Source organism: Crocodylus porosus, unplaced genomic scaffold (genome assembly GCF_001723895.1).
Source record: "Crocodylus porosus isolate Cpor-Errol unplaced genomic scaffold, CroPor_comp1, whole genome shotgun sequence".
NCBI classification, from domain to species: domain Eukaryota; kingdom Metazoa; phylum Chordata; order Crocodylia; family Crocodylidae; genus Crocodylus; species Crocodylus porosus.
In genome coordinates, this window is record NW_017728931.1 from 35,546,507 (window position 1) to 35,566,161 (window position 19,655).

General features: G+C 45.8%; 1 protein-coding gene across 1 annotated transcript in view; it reads right to left on the reverse strand.

The window, feature by feature from the left end:
• Window positions 1-428: 428 nt before the first annotated feature.
• LOC109315922 (serine/threonine-protein kinase WNK1-like) overlaps window positions 429-19,655 on the reverse strand; it is a 156,257-nt gene continuing 137,030 nt past the window's right edge. Inside the window, exons 27-32 of the mRNA XM_019543883.1 lie at window positions 15,382-15,455; window positions 13,831-14,480; window positions 11,994-12,196; window positions 11,044-11,238; window positions 2,941-3,128; window positions 429-2,280 (exon numbers count right to left, since the gene is read on the reverse strand). Of these exons, the coding sequence (XP_019399428.1) occupies window positions 1,966-2,280; window positions 2,941-3,128; window positions 11,044-11,238; window positions 11,994-12,196; window positions 13,831-14,480; window positions 15,382-15,455 (1,625 nt within the window). The 3' untranslated portion in view covers window positions 429-1,965. The remainder of the gene's footprint in view (window positions 2,281-2,940; window positions 3,129-11,043; window positions 11,239-11,993; window positions 12,197-13,830; window positions 14,481-15,381; window positions 15,456-19,655) is intronic.

The window sequence follows — 19,655 nt, forward strand, 5'->3', positions numbered from 1 at the left end:
AAACCAGATGAAGGGAAACAGATCTTGTGCCTTTGGGGGCTTTATAGGTGAAATGTGAAACATCCACAGAAAGAAAGCAGAAACCCCAAATTAAATTCTCCCCCCAGGGAAGCACTACTCACAGAAGAAAATTCAGACAAGTAAAAAGACTTTTGATGCACACGCTTCCAGGATGCCACTGAACTACTCTCAAGTACCAGGAAGCAGTACTTTGACCTTCACAGCTTGTTGCAGCACTACACTGAGTAATACTGGTTGGCTGCAGTATTATTACTTTGAACAGGGAACCAGTATTTTTAACTACGAAGAAGGGAAGAGAGTGAACTAAGCAGAAGGTACAGTACAGTTATACTCAGGTGGCACAGTTAGTTACGGTCCTGGTACCAGCTTGAAATTTTTTTTTTTTTTTTTTTTTTTTTTTTTTTTAAAGAGTGAACAAAATTAAATCCTCTGCATGCATAACACAGAGGGAACTCCTTGATGCCGGCTGTTTCAAGTGCATCCATTGCCGGCAATGGACGTCGCACCGGGAAAGCGTACTCCTGGCACGAATGGATTAGAAAAAAAAAAAAGGTAAGAAAAGCAGTCCCAGCAGATAACCCACTCCACAAAAACCAATGGCTCCACCCTCATGCACACATGCTTACCACACCTTGTCACCCCTTCATAACTTGAGTCAAACCACATCTGAAGTTGAACCTCTCCTATATATACACGCACACACATTCTCCCCACCCTCTAGTTTGATCCAGCCCTATTAAGTCTCAAGGCAGCATTTGTTAGTTTTGTCCGTGGCCTACGTCCCTCCCCCTGCCTGCCCTCAGTCACACCAGCATTGAACCATCAATTCTGAAATGTGTCCATTTGGGCAGCTTCCCCAGCACCAGAACTCTTTCAACCTACAGCCTCAACTGCTTCCTCTCCGACACCTACCCTAGACTGTTACATTATGACTATAACAACATATCCAACTTGTTGACCCTTTGGTATCCCCGTCACTAAGTACAAACAATCCATTCTTCTCTTAGCTTGCCCTCTCTCAACTGGGGTCTGCTGGGAAGGTGATGCTAACTGCAGAAGCAATAAAAGTCCAAGGCACTAAAATATCCAGCAAGCATACTGGGAGAACAAACAAGTATTCAAGTACATTAATTTATACAATTTTACATTCACATTTATTTATCTAATACAATGAAAATACAAAGGAAAAAGTTAAAGTGTCTCCAATAAGTATAAGGATATAGCTAGCTTTTTTTACATTTTTTTACTTTTTAACTTTTTTTAACCCTCTATATTCCACTCATTTTAAGCTACTGTTGTCCAACAACATTTATATATCACAGTGTTTCCACATCAAAACTGATGGTAAGTACATGTCCGCTGGGAACTTTTTAAATTTTTTTAAACAATTTAAATTGCTCTAATGCTGCTGTTGAAGCTGTTAATATCTTTTACTTAAAGCAGTAATGACCTATCTCAAGCATGGGCTGCACTGCAAGTCCATTTGTGTCCCCCACCACTCGGGAGCCAAAGACGATTGTTTAGGAAGAGGAAGAGGAGGGGGATTTGGACAGCTCCTCTCCTGGTCTCAATTCTTCAGGTCAAGATGAGAACTGTGTTAAAGCCATGAACTAGGACTAAACTCTCCCACCAGCACATGTGGATTCAGACTCAAACCAAGAACGGAGTTTTACAGCGAGATTTCTTTGACTGAATGACATCCATCTTCATCGCTTGCTGCACGAGCAGGAACATCTAGTCAGAAGCACTGTCCCATCACAGAGTTGTCAATCACCCTCCTCCCCCTTGAGATTTGCGGCTCTTTACAGAGAGCTGACAGCACTGGTTGGACAAGGGAAGCTCATTCCCACTATGGCAGAAACAGCTAGTTTGTTGCAGCACTAGTAATTGATACAGGCCTCATTCCCTGTCCCAGGGTCTACCCAGCTCAGTCTCTGGGTGTGGCTAAGTGGTCCGCAAGTTGGAGCCTGGGGGGTTACTGATAGATTTCTGCAAACTGCCAATGTTGAAGCTTTGCAAAGAGGCAGCACCTACAGGCTGGAACTGGCCAAGGGACTGCTGTGCTGGACCACCTGTCCCACTCCATTGAGCTGCAAAGGATGCTGCCGGGTAATTGTACTGCTGTGGTGGGCACATAGCCTTTGTGAAGTGACCTAAAGAGGTAGCTGATGCTGCAGGGATGGGTGTAGCACCCAGGGAGGATGTCATGGATATACAGAGTTGGCCAGGTGCCGAGAACTTTCTTGCCATTCCAGGGCCCTGAAATAAAATCCAGTCCCAAAAAGGTTATTATAAAATGTAGCTGAAACAGCAACCACCCCACACCCCTGCTCTCTTTCATGCAGGAAAACAACAACCTAAAACTCTCCTTTCTTTAGTACCTGACAGAAGAGGCAGCAGAAACCGCCACATTTAAGCAAATGCCAGTATTTTACCAGAGCAGCATTTCTCCACCCGTGGGTCGTGACCCAAAAGTGGGTCGCAAGAACATTGTAAAGGGTCACAGGGAGCTCCCATGGAATCGTGCACTTTCCCCTTGCAGGCTGCAACACTGGCAGCTTGCATGGAACTGGCACACAGCTGGAGGCATGGCAATTGTGAGAGCAGCCCCAGAAGCTGGAGAGGGAGGGGACAGGATGCAGCAGCCAGAGTGGGGAGAGACTGTGTGGGTCAGGACTAGGGAGCTGTGGGTCACCAGTGGTACCAAGCTGATAATTATGCTAATGGGTCCTGGTGTGAAAATGGTTGAGAATCACTGTACTAGAGCATCATTTTGGTTTGGCTCCTTGGAAACTCTCCATTAGTTAGATATATTAAAACACACTCAGTGAGCATTGGTGCTAGCACCAACAGGTCTCGCTCCAAATGTTCAAGGGTATAACAGAGGGCCATGAACAGGCAGGGGGAGAAGAGACTCACCTCATAGTTGGTGTGTCCTTTGCCAGCTCTCTTGCCAGACAGGTTCATGGCATCACGGGCCCAATTGTCTACCAACTTGTGCAGGTCATCTGTGAAGGTCCCTTTTCGGCTGGAGGAGATAGCAGGCGGCTGAGACTGGGGTGCCTGGTTGTTCACTGTAGCCCCAACTGTGTTAGTGCTGCTGGTCCCTGGAATTAAAAGGAACAACAGCGGCTTTACACTAAGATTTCGGTTTTCCCAGGGAATTTAAGTGTTATGGCAATGGTGGAAAAAATACAAAGACGCAAGTTAAAAAGCCATGCACGTGAATTCTATATTTCATTTCTAGCACACACTGGAGTGGGATTTCCAAGGGTTCACTTTGCCATTTGCCTCAATTAACAGCTTTTGTAGATGAGTTTTCCAAGGAGTTCTGCAAGCAGTAATAGTCGTCTAGGAGAGGAATGGCTCCTGCCTACATTTCTTTTTTGGAAGTGAGATTAGTGGAATTTGGTTTCACTATTAAGTCACAGGACATGTGATGCATGGCAGCGAAAGTCCTCTCACTGCACATCACAACTGTAGTAGTAGCCACTGTTACATCACACTTCAAACCCAACTCAAAGCACAAGGGAAGCAGCAGTGAGAAACAGGCCTCACTGCTCTACAGTGCAGCCATCTCCATCCTGTGAATGGAGAAAAGGCTGTTCCCTCCCAGATTATAAGCAAGCACATGTAGATGAGCAACAGTAACTGCCAGGGCTGTCATACTCAACCACTACCAGCCTCATGTTCCCAGGGGGTTAATGTGCAAGGGTCCATCTCCACCTAGCAGGCAGCGTACACTTCATAGGAAGCTTGCCCTTTCATTTGGAGACCTCCTGGAAGGTTGCTGTGTTATCATGATCCAAGATGTTTTCACATGTACACAGCAAAGGCAGCTTGAAGGGGAAGGAGAACAGCTCCTAAAATGGACATGGGGTGCCACTCCCCATCTAGAATTGACTGCACTACAATATTAGGAGCCAGTGGACAGGCTGCTTTCAGTTCTGCCAGAGCGTTTGCTGAAAATTATTTGAAAAGGGAACTCTTTGGGAGACGATAAGCAGCTCAGTCACGTGCAACCTCACACACCTTGGGCCTCATATTTACAACTGCAGAACGAAAAGAGCTGCATTCAAGATTTAAACTTTTCTGCAACAACCATGATTGCAGGGATCTGAGCACTTCACACAAAAGATTCACAACAGCACTGGAGGGATCCTCAATTTACCAATGGGGCAAGTAGTCTTGGTGAGGACATCACTCTAGTCCTAGAGTGAAGATGTAGCCATGAAGGTCCAAGAATTGAGAGTGGCAAGGATTTTTTGGGGGTCGTATTTTTTAGTGGACCAACTGCGTGGCTGGAATAAAGTTAGACAAGCTTTCGAATGCAAAGCATTTTCATCATGTCCTGCATTCAAAAGCTTGTTTAAGTTTATTTCAGCCTTGCAGCTGGTCCAGTAAAAGATATCACAGCCCTCCTCCCCCCGCCAAAAAATCCATTGCCCATGTCTTGTCAGAAGGAAAACCCAGAACAGATCTTAAGTCTCTGAACCCTTGGTTGGCACCAGACTTTTCTTCACCTGGAAGTCCATGGAAGATGCTCACCACGGTGTAGAATCAAGCTTTTGTGTAGGCCACCTGACTCCTGAGTTGGGTTAAAAGGTCTCCTCAAGGATTTGAGGCTGGAACTAAAACAGCACCTGGGAAACTCGATGTGAGCAGGGCAAACATTTCCAGAGCACCGAAGACCCCAGCAAAGGCATCATCAGCTCCCTACCGCACTACACCAGATACCAAGAAGTCACTACTAGAGTTGTGCGAAGCTTCAGTTGCGGATTCAATTTGGAGGAGATTCAGCCCAATATGGCAGCCGAATCTCTGAATCCAAAACTGAATCAGGAAACCCTTTAGTCTCTCCGAATCAAACTGGAAGCCTTTGATATGATTTGGAGAGATTCAAAGGTTCGGCCATAGACATAGCTTTATAAGTTTTTTCTACGTACCTTGAGGTACCAAGCATGGCTCGTGAACACTGAGACGGTGGGGCAGATGGAGTGTCCCATGGGAGCTCATGGGAGTCCCCCATGCACTCAGCAGCAGACCTGGAAGTGGACCAGAACTACTTCCAGTCCACTACCGAGTGCACAGGGGACCCCCCACGCTTCCCTGGGATGCTCCATCTGCCCCACCATCTCAGCATTTGTGAGCGGCACCTGGTACCTCAAGAGACATGGGGAAAAAAACCACATATAAAGCTGTGTCTATGGCCAAATCGCCGATTTTCTGAATCAGAATCGAATTGGGACAGTGATCTGAATCAGTGAATCAAATCACTGTCCTCTGAATCAGGCCAAGTCCAAAGCAAATACTGCCCACTTCACACACTTAAGTCACTAGCTGCAGCCAGTGACTATGGCTTAGTCAACTGCAATACTTCTGTGCCCAAGCATCTCTGCAAAACCTTTCTACCTAGGAAAGAGCAGCCTCTGCTTTTCTGTGAGAATGGAGCTGTTGTCAAGGGATACCAAGAAAGAAAAAGAACATTTCCTGTAGACACTGAGCAAGGTGCTATTGGAGCAGACAGTGCTGGAAGGAGAGGCATCATGCTGCCCTTCACCAGCACTGCCTAACTGTGTGGGTGCAAGGAGCCTCGTGCCAGTGGTGATGAAGGGGCTCCCTGACCAGTGTGCAGGGGGAGTTCAGAACACAGTGTAACAGATAACATCAGACAGGGCAGTAAAGAACATCATACAGGGTGATGGAGCAGTGAGGACATCAAGCACGTGTGACATTAACAAGGGGCCTGAAACATAGTTATTGGACAAAGTAGCAGCACAAAAAAGTGAAAGGGTAAGGTTAGTACGTACACAGGCAAACAAAACAGAACTGTACTCAAAAAAAAAAAAGTCACGGGTTCATGCAAGGACTAGCACCTCTCAACCCCTTCCTGATGGCCAATAATCTGCCTCCTGCTGCTGGGAACATTTCTATACAGCGTACATTTTGTTTTGGTCATGAATTACACAGCACACACTCTGAGGGCTTTGGTCTAATCCAAAGAGAGTGTGCCCAAGCCAGTGTAGGAAGAGGTAAAAACAGAGTTAGTCAAGAGACATCAAGTTGTACTTAGCTAGAGAAGTGCAGTGGGATATGAACATCCTGATTCTCTTGCTTATAGGGTAACTTTTGCTTGGGAGCTCTTGTCTCAGGCTCACCAGAGGGACAGAGACAGATTGGTTCATGTTGTTAGATGTCAAACCTAACATTACAGAACTCCCATTTTTAACAGTGGTCAAAATAAATAAAACCCCTCATTCTCAGAAATTTTGGATTTTAGTTGGCTGTCCTGATGCAATCCCAACCTATAAAAAGGGCCATCAGAAGAGTCTGAAAGGGAGTGCACTTAAAAACATGTAGCATTCAATGGAAATAACATCCCTCCAGTCCTGCTCAGTCACAGCAAAAGTCCCCATATCTGGTCTGATAAGGAGGATTGGAAACAAAAGTGAGGCTTCTCCCTTCAGCCTGTGACCCCAACCTAATTTCATCCTACCCCCTAAGGCCAACCCTGAGTACCTGTTCTCAAAAGATTTAGAGCATCCCTAGATAAGACCAGCAATCAAGTTAGATATAGCTAAACATTTCCTGCTTTGGTGGCATGTCATTCAATGGCTTTCTAGATCTTAAACAGTAAGGAGAAGTCTCTCTCCAATTGTCAGGTGACAGAAGACAAACCCCAAGCAGAGTCATTATGAGCAAGCCAGCTGCACAAGAACCAAGCTTACCATGTTACTGTGTGCAACTGGCTCTACTGGTGAAACACTGAATTATGCAATCAGCTCCATAACTAAGGTGAGGTCCAGCAAGCCTAGAGCAGCAGCTTAATTCCCTACCCATCCATTTGTAAATATGCCCAGGGAGCTGGACCCTATTAATATGTTAAACACAATGAACACAATTAGAGAGCATGACAGAGACAGGTGCTGTGCTGGAGACAGAATCAGAGAGATTAGGCTCTAATGACAGAGGAAGACTCATGAACAGCTTTGCAGTCAAGGATCAGAAGTAACAGATAAGATAATTACTACAGAGCTGGTTGCAAGGACAGACTTTTTTCACCATCTTCCCTGAAGCACAAAGAGAGAGTAATTTGTTAAATAAGAGAAACAGTGAGAAATGTTAGTATCAGCAAACAGTACAAAAAGCCCAGTGAGAAAGAGAGGAGAGGGCACAGCAGGGCAGTGCTGCAGGTATGCTTTTGAGGGCCACTAGTGGCATGTTTTTGCTTTCTCAGCTAGATATTTACATAACTTTCTGGCAGCATTTCTCTGGTAGTGCTCCCAACAAGGAGAGACTCTGCATGCCTGTTCAATAGTTCCCTGGGCTCTAGTGCAGAACATTAGCAAGTTTAAGCACATAGGGCAGATACAGGTAGACAAACGTGGGAGACAACAAGTGGGAAGAGAGTCTCTTATGGGTAACATTTGCCCAAAACTGAGATCCTCCAAGCATTTGGCTGGTAGCTTGTTTGCTCTTACTATAACCACTCCTCCCTTTCCCCATTTTCTGAAATGTCAACAGAACATGCTAGCCATTTCCCTGCTGGGCCTGTTCCTCTCTCTCTAGAGTTTAAAGCATCATTACTGATCACTACACTGTTTCCTCAACACTACTGATTCTATACTAGGTGTCTTTCCCCAGCTGCCCAGAATGGCCTATGATAACATTTAAGGTACAAGATTCCAGGAAGCGAGCAACCTGTAAAAATTAAACATCAAGCCAAGCCAAGCCAAGCCAAGCCAAGCCATGCTTTCATAAGCAATACCCATTTTTACAGGGCAGCTACAACAAACTTTTCAGAAGGAACCTCAGCCCACCCCTCCCCATCTGGCAATCCCAAGTTTAAGGGGCAGGGGCACAGAAAGAAAAAAAACCCCCCAAAACCCACATAAAACAAAGCCTCCCCTAGACATGATATTTTACAGTTGGCCTCACACAGTAGGCCCGAGGTTGTGACAAGTTCAGTGTTTTACTATACAAGCAAGGACCTTGACCGCAAGTACATCCGGCTCAGAAATGCCATTCTGTCAAATCTCCAGAAAATGATTGAGTCCCACCCCAGCTGTTCTTCATATTCCCCTTCCCAAGAAAGGGCCAGGCCCAGTTTTATAAGTCTTAACATTTCTCCACTAAAAGAAGTTATAAAGCTTGGAAACCCAAATGGGTTATACACTGACTAGCCTTCTCCCTGCTCAACACTGTTAAACTGCATGGTTTGAAATTCTGGAGAAGAGAAAGAAAAATAATCTGGTCAGTTACATCTTAAGACATATTTTGTCCCAATACTGGAAATCCAGCTAAGGGTGATTATTGTCTGGAAAGACACCAACAAAAGAATCTTCTCTCCCTCCTCCCAAACAAAGGGGAATGTTTTAGCTCGTTCCATTGCAGCTGTCTCTGTAGAAAGCTAGTTCTGCAACCACTGATTTCTTTATTGGAGTTCATTCATACACAGATCCCCTGGCACAGCCAAGTTGCTACTTTGCAGACAAATGACACAAATGACAGACAAATGATACAAATCTGAGGAACGGGTGTGAAATGTGGCAAAAGGCAGCCAACTTCACTGAGCTTCCAGCTCTCAGATGCAGTCATTCCAGGGGCAGGGGGCAGAAGAAGGAATGTCACAACACTCACAAGTCCAGCCTAGAGAGGAAGCATGGAAGACCTGGTAGCACCCCCAAGAAGCAGCACAGTAAGTTTGCAGCCTCAGCCCATGCATTTCTATACTCCAGATAACCACATCAGAAGTTTGAGGCTTAGCTGAAAAAGCCTTAAGTAAGGGAGTGGAGAATTCTGGGGGGTTGGAGAGGCATTGGGAGACCTTTATTTCCCTTCCTCACTTCACACATAATATGTTTAGCTAGTTTCCAACCCCCAGCAAGAGTAGCCTTTTCTGAAGAGGCATCAGATCCTTGGCTACTAATATGGGGAGTGTCTGAAGGATCCTTTGCAAACATGTTTAATTCCCTTAAATACTTTTTTTTTTTTTTTTTTAGCAACCAGCTAACTCCATGAACTTGAAGAGGGCAGTGCTCATTGTTTTGGGGTTACACCAAAAGCTCAGCATTGTTTATGTGAAGCTGAGCTTTACCCAACCTACTGAGGAGATGCACTGCAGAAGCAGTCATTTTATTTCACATTTAAATACCAGTAACAAAAAATTGTCTGAATACAAGGGAGCACACCCTGGACATCCCTGCTGCTGCCGCCATCTGGTCAAGGAAGCCCTCGTTGCCACTCAAGAGAACCAGATTTCTCTCAATGATGCGTGTGTCCACAAGCATTTGTTGTAGCAAGATCATAAACTGGGTCATATGAAAGCACCAGGAATCCATATGCCCTTGTGATCCATCCTGATTTTCTGCAGATTCCTTACAGAATACTAGTCACAACAGGGAAGTCTCCCTCAAACTTTACGGAAGGTAAGTGATTGTTACAGGGCAGTTACAAATAGGAGGGGGCTTAATCCAAGAATCCAAACTTCTAAGGTGTACAAAGAGCAGCTGAGCCAAGCCATGGGATGGGAGGGAATACAGAGAAGCAGATGAGAACAGGCTGCAGGAGACAAACCCAAGCAGCAGGAAAAAAAAGAAAGAAGAGACAAGGAAGGAGTAAAGGTGTTACACACAAAGAGCCAAGCAGGGCGTACTCAGAAATCGGGTCCTCCTGCCACCAGGCTTGAACGTCACCCTCTCAGATGCACAGTTAAACTTCGCACAGCCTGTGATAAAACAAGAAAGGGAAGAACAGAAAAAGGAGAGGAGGAGGGACAGACAACTACAAGATGTTAGCAACTTGAGGTTGGAGGGGTGAAATGTATTAACATGGCACACAAGAACAAACCTCAGGAGGCAGTGAGTGATATATAAACACAATACAAAGGCTTCCTCCAATCCTTCCAGCCTTTACACTACCATTTTTAACAGCAAAGAACTGGTAAATCTCCCATGTCTAATTCAACATACCTGTTAATGGCACTTGGTGACATGTGACATTGTGCAACTTAACAACAATCAGTAGTCCCAATATTCCTGATGAGATTAACAAGGGACAATTCTTATGAGAAATTCCTCTTCCACTTGTTCATCTTTTTTCTCATGATCAATGCCTACATTTTACCCCATGCAAATTCTGTGCCAACCAGATACCACCCGCTTGAGACCACTGCAATGAACTAGCTTTTCAGGGAGAATGTTTGAAAATGGCTTATATGATTTCCCACTTTGGAGGCTACAAGCTTAAGAGCTATTACTCCTCCCAGTATGTGCTCATAAGTTATATGCCCATCACTAGAACAGTTCTATAAAAAACATCAACTTAACTGCACAAAGCAGCCTGTTTTTCAACATGGTATTTCAGGGGCTCAGGTGGTAGGAGCTACTAAAGCAGGGACTTTTGCACCAGCAGCAAAATTTTATCTAGTTTCCCTGTTTGGTCTAACCTCTCCTCCAGTCTCCATCTCTGGTTCAAGTTACACCTCTCCTCTTATCCTCTTCTTCCCCATTTCCCTCCCTGCCAATCTTCTAAACTAACTAAATCCTTCCCTCCCACCCCAAAATCATGAAGCTATCTAGATGCTCACATCATGCACTCTGCTTGTGTTAGACCCTCTCTCTCTCTCATCGTCTAGTCTGTTGAAAGCTTTTTGGCTGGAAGTGTCTAACCATGTATTACACAAGGCCTAGCACAATAAGACCCATTCTCAGTGGGCCTCAGCACCACTGTAACGAGCATGTCCAACAGTATTCTCTGATTCTACACTCCCCTCAGCAACTGCCTTTCAGCAGAGGGTTGTGCAATAAAGCCCTTGGTTACCTCACCTGCAGCTCTCCCTACCCGAAAACACAGCAAACATGTGGCCCATAGGTGCACATATGCACCTTGATTAATTTCTAAGCACAAATGACACACCTTATCTAGGACCTTTATTTTATCTTGGGTGTCCCCAGCCTGAGAACTTCCTGAACCATGAGGCTGCTGGAAGACATGGCATTAAAATCTCATCCAAAGTCTTACCTTGGCCTGGCGCAGAAAGGCTTGGTACTGATATGGCACCATCACTGGTAAAGGCAGAGTAGAGGTTCTCACTTGAAGGAGATGGTTTAAGGGGCTGTAACAGATTGTTCTGCCCAGTCTCTGGAGCACTACCAGGAGGATGAAGAGTCTGCTGTGGGGGCAAGACTGAAGGGGCACTCTGAGCTGACAAGTTGCCTACAAAAAGAAATCATAAAAATCAGGACACAAGAGTACATTATAAAAGTTTGAGGTCTCCCTCAATGCAGCCCACACGCTTTCTGCTAGGTAGGAGGATCACAATTGCAACTAGGTATACTTGGGTGATTCAGACAGAAATATCTGTAGCAACTAAAGCAAGTATCACTGGAAGGGTATGCAGAAGGGAGAAGAGCTGGGAAAATAAAAGACGAACAGGAAAACCAGAAGGGAAGGGCCTCTGGCAAGATTCCTATATTTAGGCTCTTATGCTGACTGAAGGATGAAGAGGCTTATGCAGCTGCTAAGAAAGAAACCAGAACATACTTGGAGTATCACATATTTAGGTAGAACACATTTTCACCACTTAACATTTCCTGCTGGAACTTCAGTCTATGACTACCCTCCACTAAATCAGTTTGTTCAGAATAAACCGTCTCTAAAATTGATTTTCCAAGACACAATTTAACATACCCAATTTCTAACCCAAAAACCAAAGTGGCCAGAGAAGCAACATATGGGAAAAGGCTGAAAGTGTATACCACCTCCCACCCCAAAGGAGAAACATCACTCAATGGAGTCTACTATTCAAAAGGGAAATCTGATAAAGCCACCACCTCAACCAACCTCTTCATCAGCTTGAGCACTAAGAGAGTCCCATGACACACTGGAAAAGGATTTAAGACCGAATCAAAAGATGCCATGAACAACTCATTACATGTGATACTATTTCAGAGCCTTGTAGGAAGCCTTACCTGACAGCTGGGGGCTCCTATTGCCCTGGGAGCTGCTGCGGCTGGATTTGCTACCTTTTCCTTTAGTAGGTCTCCTCCTTCGCCCTGAGAGAGGAGCAGCTGGAGGGATAATCACTGCAGGGGGAACCTTTCCCAGTTTTGTGTAAAGCAATTCAATCTCCTGCTTCTGGCGACTCTGCAGCTCCTGGATCTCTTTAAGGTGCCTGAGGAATTATGAACACGTCTAAGTGCTTGCAGTTACACCTGCCAATTTCTCTCCCTCCTAAGCTCCACCCTCCATGCCCCTCCCTCTCCCTGGGCAATAGATTAAAAGGTGAAGAACAGGACTGGAATTCTTAGCCACAATTAGCTATTGGATATTCATGTCAGAAGTTCTTGCTCTAATACTGTCTTGAGTGCCAATGTAACATTTGCCCTTCAGCACTGCAATTATATAGCCAACAATGAATTATAATCATCTAGCGCTTCTACATAAATGCTGCAGGGCTGGAAAAAGCACTCTCGTAACAAGAAAGAGGAGAGACTAGACTCCTGTACTTCCCAGTAGGCTTAATGCCACCCAAGATGTTTCTAGTTAGATATGAACAAGATCCAAAGCCACCACTTTTCCTGTAAGATTACACGCAAGTTCTCTGCAGACACTCATGAATGAATCCTCACACCCATGACCAAAAGGTAAATCAGCAGCTCAACATTTCCTTGATCTCTTAAGGTGTTTTTCCCCATCCCTCTCTGCTTAGGGTAAGTTTTAGATGGCCCTAAGGGAAAAATCTAAAAGGGATGTAGGTAGCTAAAGGTACAACCCCAGGCAAAGCGAGCAAATCACAAAACTCACCAAATAAGCCACAGAGGTAAGGAAGAGAGCAATTAACTTAACTCCATAGCCCAGTGATGAGAGTATTCTCAGGGGAAAGGAAGGAAAGGACTCCTGGGTTCTGACCCATGCTCCCAAGGCCATATATGCATTTTATCTACCAGTTGCATACTGCAAGATTCAAAGTAGCCAAGTTTCAGACAGAAGGGGTGAAGAGTGCACTTTATGCAACCTTGACAAAAGTTGTGGTTTAAACACTCTAAGGAAGTAAGAGGTCTAGGTTTGAAAACACTCAGGCTAAGGGGGAATTAAACTTGGTTATCTACCCCACACCCTGGGGCAAGTGTTCTAACCACTAGACTATTATATAAAAAGCAGATCACCTGCACCATCATCTAGGACCTAAACCTAGGTCTGGATTTCAGATTGTGAATTCCTACCCTAAGTAGGAAAATCAAATATATTTAAGTATACTAAGCCTGAGAGACTACATTCCACCCACCGCCACCCCTTCAGCATCTCTTATCAGGATGAGAATTCATATGTCCATCTGAAAGTACAGACACTTCACTTGTTTTGCGAATTCCATTCTTGGAAACAGGCACCAGAAAGCTCAGTGCCACCTTTCCAATTCCTTTCTTGGTCCTGAGCTTAAGAGATTTAGGCACCACTTATAAAAATGAAAAGAACAGCCTCCATAATCCCAGAAATTTCAGTAAGCTGTAAGTCTGCATTTAAGGTATTATGTGAGACAGTTTACCTGGTACCATTTTTCCTTGTTTGTGCATAAACTATGAATTGTAGGTGAGTATCAAGAGGTTATTTTTTTTAGCCCGTAGAACAACTTTAAACAAAACCCTACAGAAAAAAAAAAAGGGGGTTTTCATTGGGGTTTATGCTTAAGGGGAAAAGTGTCTTTTGTTCCCTCCTAAATGAAAGCAGTTCTGTCACTTGACTAAGAAGTTGTTGCACATACTTCAAACATGCCCACAAACTTAATGACCAAATCAAAAAGAAGCTTACTTTTCCCGTAACCGCCGCAGCTCTGATTTTAAGTCTTCATCTTCAATATCTGACTCGTTGTCGCTGCTCATGTAAGAAGAGTTGAATGAGTTGCTAAGGCTTTGGATGGGGAGGCTGATCTTGGAACCCCCTGGTTGCAGAGAGTCTGGACTGCCTGAGCCATCATCCAAGTCCTTAGCTGCTCCACTCAGGAAGGCAGCCTCCAGCTCATACGATGGCCCATTTACGTGCGGAGACTGCTCTGGTTCTATCAACTCTGGTACACCTTTCTTTGGAGTCAGGCCTGGAGAAGAAACTTGCTCCAAGTCCACAGAAAGAGGCTCTCTCCCCCCACAGGTGACCAAATCTTGGGTCTTAGAAACAGAAAAGCGACCCACTTGGTCTGTTGTTGTCGTCACCTGAAAGCGCCCAACTTTAGTTGGCTGCCCAACTTCTGATGGCAACTGTGTGGCAGGAACCGGCTGAGCAAGAACACCATCTGTCACATCCACAGAAGTGCCAATGACAGTCTCCACTGGCTGACTGGAAGTCTGCTTCACCAGAGTACTCTCTGGACTACTGCCAGACAAAGAAGAATCAGAAGAGGTTGTCTCAAAGTGCACAGGCTTAGTTTCTTGAGGTTTCAGCATGTCATCAGTTGCCACAGACACCTGGAAGTGACAGGAACACTCAGTGAGCAAAGAGGTCTCAACTCCTAAACAATGGCAGGCTCTCATTTCACCTTCCCCAGTCAGAAGCATGTCAAAGTGAGAAAGCAATTCATTTCCCTGCAGGAAGGCAAAGCAAGCTACCATCTCAATTTCCTAGACCCATATCTCCCCAAGCTTATCTTTATATAAGGTAGAACAACAACATTTTTCATTTTTTCCAGAGCTAAATCATTCCGCTTTTGACCACCTGTATGCCTTCTTCCTGAAAGAATTAGTGATTGGGAGGTTTCCTTCACAATAAAACATGGAAAATAATAAAGAGTGGAGACCACTGATGTGTTACATCACCAAGCAACTGATGTTCAAGATAAGGTTGACAACAAACAGTCATCACACATGATGCATGTCAAGGCTTAAACGGTCACAAAATGTAAAAATACGTAATCAAGTAAATAAACCACAGTATGATCTCAGGGCACAGACACAGCAACAAGTTATTGAAGATAGGGGAATATGGGATACTACTGCACATCAGCAGCTCCACAGTAAGGGCCCATATGCAGCCTCTATAGTAAATAAAGCGAAAGACATTAAAATCGGAAGGGGGCTACTCCACATCTGTTTTCATTTCCTGCAAGGTAAGAGCTTGCAGCAGGCAATCACCACAGATCAGCAATGCTTGGCAAAGTCCCATCGTTCATGACAAACGGCTTGTGTGTACCTACACACTTAGCCTCGCTTGTGAACTCTACCCTTAAGCTTGATGTGAATTCTGCGCTCTAACACTGGCACTGCCTCTCAGGAAATGGGTTCAGCCTAGTACTGCCCAACCCTAATAGGGAGTTATAGTCCTATATCAATTCCCCCATTTCAGAAGCAATTCCAAAGTAACATCTCTTACCTGAAATCGGCCCATCTTAAGAACTCCAGTCCCTGCAGTGGTGGTCGCAGCACTGCTCTCTGCGCTCTGTGATGCTGAAACAGACCGATCAGGTAGAAGGGAGGAGCAGGTTAAGAAAGAAATGCAATCCCTTTCTCTCTTCCCAGCCCTTATAGGCAAGGATAGAGTCACCCTAGACACTGCCCCCAGCCCAGTACTCATGTTCTTGCTATGGTGCAAGATCACAGGAAGCGTTTCTGCGTTCCATCAGCTTTAGGTAAGACCTTCACTACTGGAGGGCATCCTTTCTTGAATCCAGTGGCTCCCAACTGTGTTGAACTTGAGGCACCCTCCGTGACTTTTTGGAACTCAGCACCATCCCATTTAAGGTCTAATCCCTTACAGCGCTCACCTCCTCATACCCTGTGGCACCCTTAAAAGAATTTCATGGCGTGGGAGGGTGGGCAGTGCACTCCTGAGACGCTGGTATGGTGCAGGGCAGATTAGGCAAGGTTAGGGTGGGTCATTAGACCTCTGAATGAGGCAGCTGTCCCTGCAGGAGGCAGACAGGGGCAACAGTGGCTGCTCATGTCATGTAAAGGAGGCAGGGGTAGAAACCTGCCCTGCCACCATCTCTACCATGGCCTCTTCAGCTGTGACTGCTCCTCTAGGGACTTGAATGTCAATGCTTGGAGCACCATTAACTAAAGTCCCTCCCACCAACTCCACGGGAGCATGGAAGGAGTGAGAGAACGAGCTGGGCTGAGAGAGTATGACCTTGCATCCACCTGCCACCCACAGCAGACTGCACACCTTGAAGCACAGCAGCAGTTGACACAGGAGCTGCTGGGAACAAAAGCTGTGCTTTTTAATTCAACTCCTTCCCCTGTTCCTCCCATTCTTGTGAAGCTGGTGGGAAGGGCTGTGGGGAGGGCTGCCAGGAGACTGGGCCATGGCACCCTTTTAAGGAGGTCGCAACACCACTCAAAACAGTGAGAACTGCTGTTTTAAATCTCCTATTTGACTGAAGCAGAGAAATAAAAAGGGAGTTTTTAGCAGTATTTCAACTAAAAACTGAAATAAAAAAGGTGTAGCTTGCTTAATGTCTGTATTTTTCCCCACCAATTGTTGCATTTATTCTTGATACATTTTCAGATGCTCACTAATCAATTGTGCTGGAAAAAAAATCACTCCACTGAAATTAAATCTTCCTCCAACTACTCATTAGGGTCACAGGCTAAGTCATATTTAATTACTTAACTGCCAAAATGTAGCCCAGCAGCTTGGAGAGCAACATCCAGCTAGTAAGTCTGTGGGGAGGAAGTGGGGAGATGGAGGGAAGAGGCATAAAGGGGGCCCCCAGTGAGGGAGGGAGTGGAGCTGGGGCAGGGCAGGGTGTGGAATGGAGCCATAAGTGGCTCCATCTGGGGGGGCAGCTCCCACTGCTGCACATACCCCCAGGGGAGGCATGGGGGGCACATGCCCCTTGGATTTGTGTGTGGGGTGAGGATGGGCTGCCTCTGCACAGGCTGGGGCTGGTGCTGGGCTCTTCCCAGCAGAGGTCCTGGGCTGGGGCTCCTCTTGGGGCACGTAGCAGCACTGGGAAGGAGTGGGAGGAGGCTACAACAAATTTTGGGGTGGCTGTAGCCCACCCCATAGCCCCCCTTGCAGCACCGCTGCCCGCCCCAAGCACAGCCCCAACCCAGCCCCCTACCACCAGGAAAAGCCTGACACCACCCTGGCCCCAGCCTGCAGTGGCAGTTCACCCTCGCCCCCCACAAAGATCTGGGGGGCACATGCCCATGACTCCCCCAGGGGTGTGTGCAGTGGCGGGAGCTGCCCACCTCCCCGAGGCAAGTTGCTCACAGCTCCATCCTGTGCCCCACCCCACCCAGGCAGTGCCTGTCCCTACCCCAACCCCACTCCCTCCCTCACCGTGGGGGTATCAATCTGTCCCCCCCACCCCAGATTTACCAGCTGGATGCTGCTCTCCAAGCTGGGCTGCACTCCTGGCTGTATGCATACTGTGGCTGCACCCATGATGCATGCAGTATTTATCATCAACATTATTGGCCACTTCAGCTAAAAAAAAAGCCAACTGCCAATAATGTCAATTTTCCTTTCATCTGTGCCAATATGAAACGGACCTATATACCAGTGCACCTCACCTGATCTTGCAATGATCTTTGTTATGCAGTGCTTGAGACCACACTTTTTTCAGTATGTTTATCCTACTCATTATGTTTGCCTCAGATGCATATTTCCAGGTTTAACGATTCCATCTCGCTGGCAGGGTCACCAAGGCAGTGGTGCACCCTAGAGCAAGAAAAGTCGGGCAAATGAGACAGCATAAGTGTAAATTCTGCTTAGCTGAATTAGTGCTCTGCTAAGCAGAATTTACACCTATGCCATCTCATTTGGCCAACGTCTCTCACTCTAAGGTGCACCACTGCCTTGGTGACCCTGCCAGCAAAATGGAATCGTTAAACCTGGAAATATGCATCTGGGGCAAACATGAGTAGAATAATTTTTTATATATGCGCATGCACCCCCCCCCCCAATAGATAGATAAAATCTATACATACACATAAATCTACAAATCTCTCTCCCTCTCCCTCCATATGATTTATACTTATGTATTTATAGATATATATATTTATAGTTTTATATTTAATCTCCACTACCAAGGTGTTAAGCAGCATGAAAGCTGGAGCCAGTTTATTAATGCAAAAAGATTCAAAGGTTAAACGAAGCAAATTTCAGGACTACTGTTTTTGTTCAGTACAGTAGTCTCATTTTCTGTCTTCAGGGCTGGCAACTTGCAATCCCCTCCCACCACACCATGTTCTGTTAGATCAGCATAATTACCATGAAAGATTACTTGAAGCATGAAGCAACAACATAGCTTTACATCTGTCTTTACAGCTAAAAATCCCATTAAAGGCAGCTACGGCTGAAGGAAGCGTAGAGCCAGGACAACATTCCAGCCATGCAACTAAAAGCTGCCCAAGAGTATGATAAAAGTTTTAAATTCATTGTATTAAAGATTTCAACTGACCTAAAATTTAAAAGTTCAACATAGATGGGGCAAAGTCATTGAGCACTACTAGAGAATTATTTCATTATTAATAAAGCTAACAGTGTTACGACCCTCACTTGTGGAAAGAGTAACTGAGGTTCTTTAAAACTAGACAAGAGAACCTGCAACAGATACTTCAACACTCCTGCAAGTCCATACCTTATAGACTTAGCTAGCCAGGTACATCAACTATTTTTGTAGAGACATGGATATTAAGGCTGTGCGAAATTGCCAAGTGTTTAGTTTTGAAGCTGTTTTGATGCATTTCAAGCTCGAAACAGCAAAATCAAAATGAAACAAGAAGCACTGAAACGGCTTTGAAATGAAATGAAGGTGCTCAAAACGCTTTGAGTTTCAAAACAGCCAGGTGGTAGGAGGCAGGGGAGAGCCAGGGTTGTGCTCCGAGCAGCTCCACACCCCACATAGCTCAGCCTGGTGGCGAACGCAGCCTTGGCTCCCCATGCCTCCTGCCGCCAGGCTGCACTCCAATTGGCTCTGCCAGCCCCATGGAGCTCAGCCCAGTGGAGGGAGGAAGAGCACAGCCCCAGCTCTGGCCACCTCCCACCACCAGGCTGAGCACCATAGGGCTGCAGAGCTGCTCAGAGCACAGCCTGGAGGCGGGAGGTGGGCAGAGCCGGGGCCACGCTCTGTCTCTTGCTGCCGGACTGAGCTCCATGAAGTTCAACACTGGACACGGGCAGCACCCAGCACTGGTCCCCAGTGGCAACCTCATGTCATCTAGTGCAGACCCGGGGGCCCTGCACCCCCATGAGTCCAGCACAGCCCTGCAGCCCTCCTGGGGGTGCGAGCCCCTGGATCTGCGTGTCAGATGACAGAAGGCTGCTGCTGCTGGCAAATTTTGCATTAAAAAACTTTGGGGTGCAGTTTGAGAAACCCCTACATCTAAATCTCCTTGAAACCTGGCAGGCTTCATGCCGTCATAAGGGGTTACCATCCCTGTAATTTGCATCTGGATCAGGCAACCAATGACAACGTTTTATGCATTTTCATGATTCTTCACTATACCTTATGGGCGAAATGTCAAAGTCAAAACAGCAAAACAGTTTTGATGAAACAAAACAGGACAGTGCTTTAAAATGATTAAACGAAACACTGTCCCTTAGTAACAGCAAAACACATGTTGAAGCAAAATGATGGTGTTTCGCACAGCCCTAATGGACATACCTGACACTTCCTAGAACCATTACAGGATTGT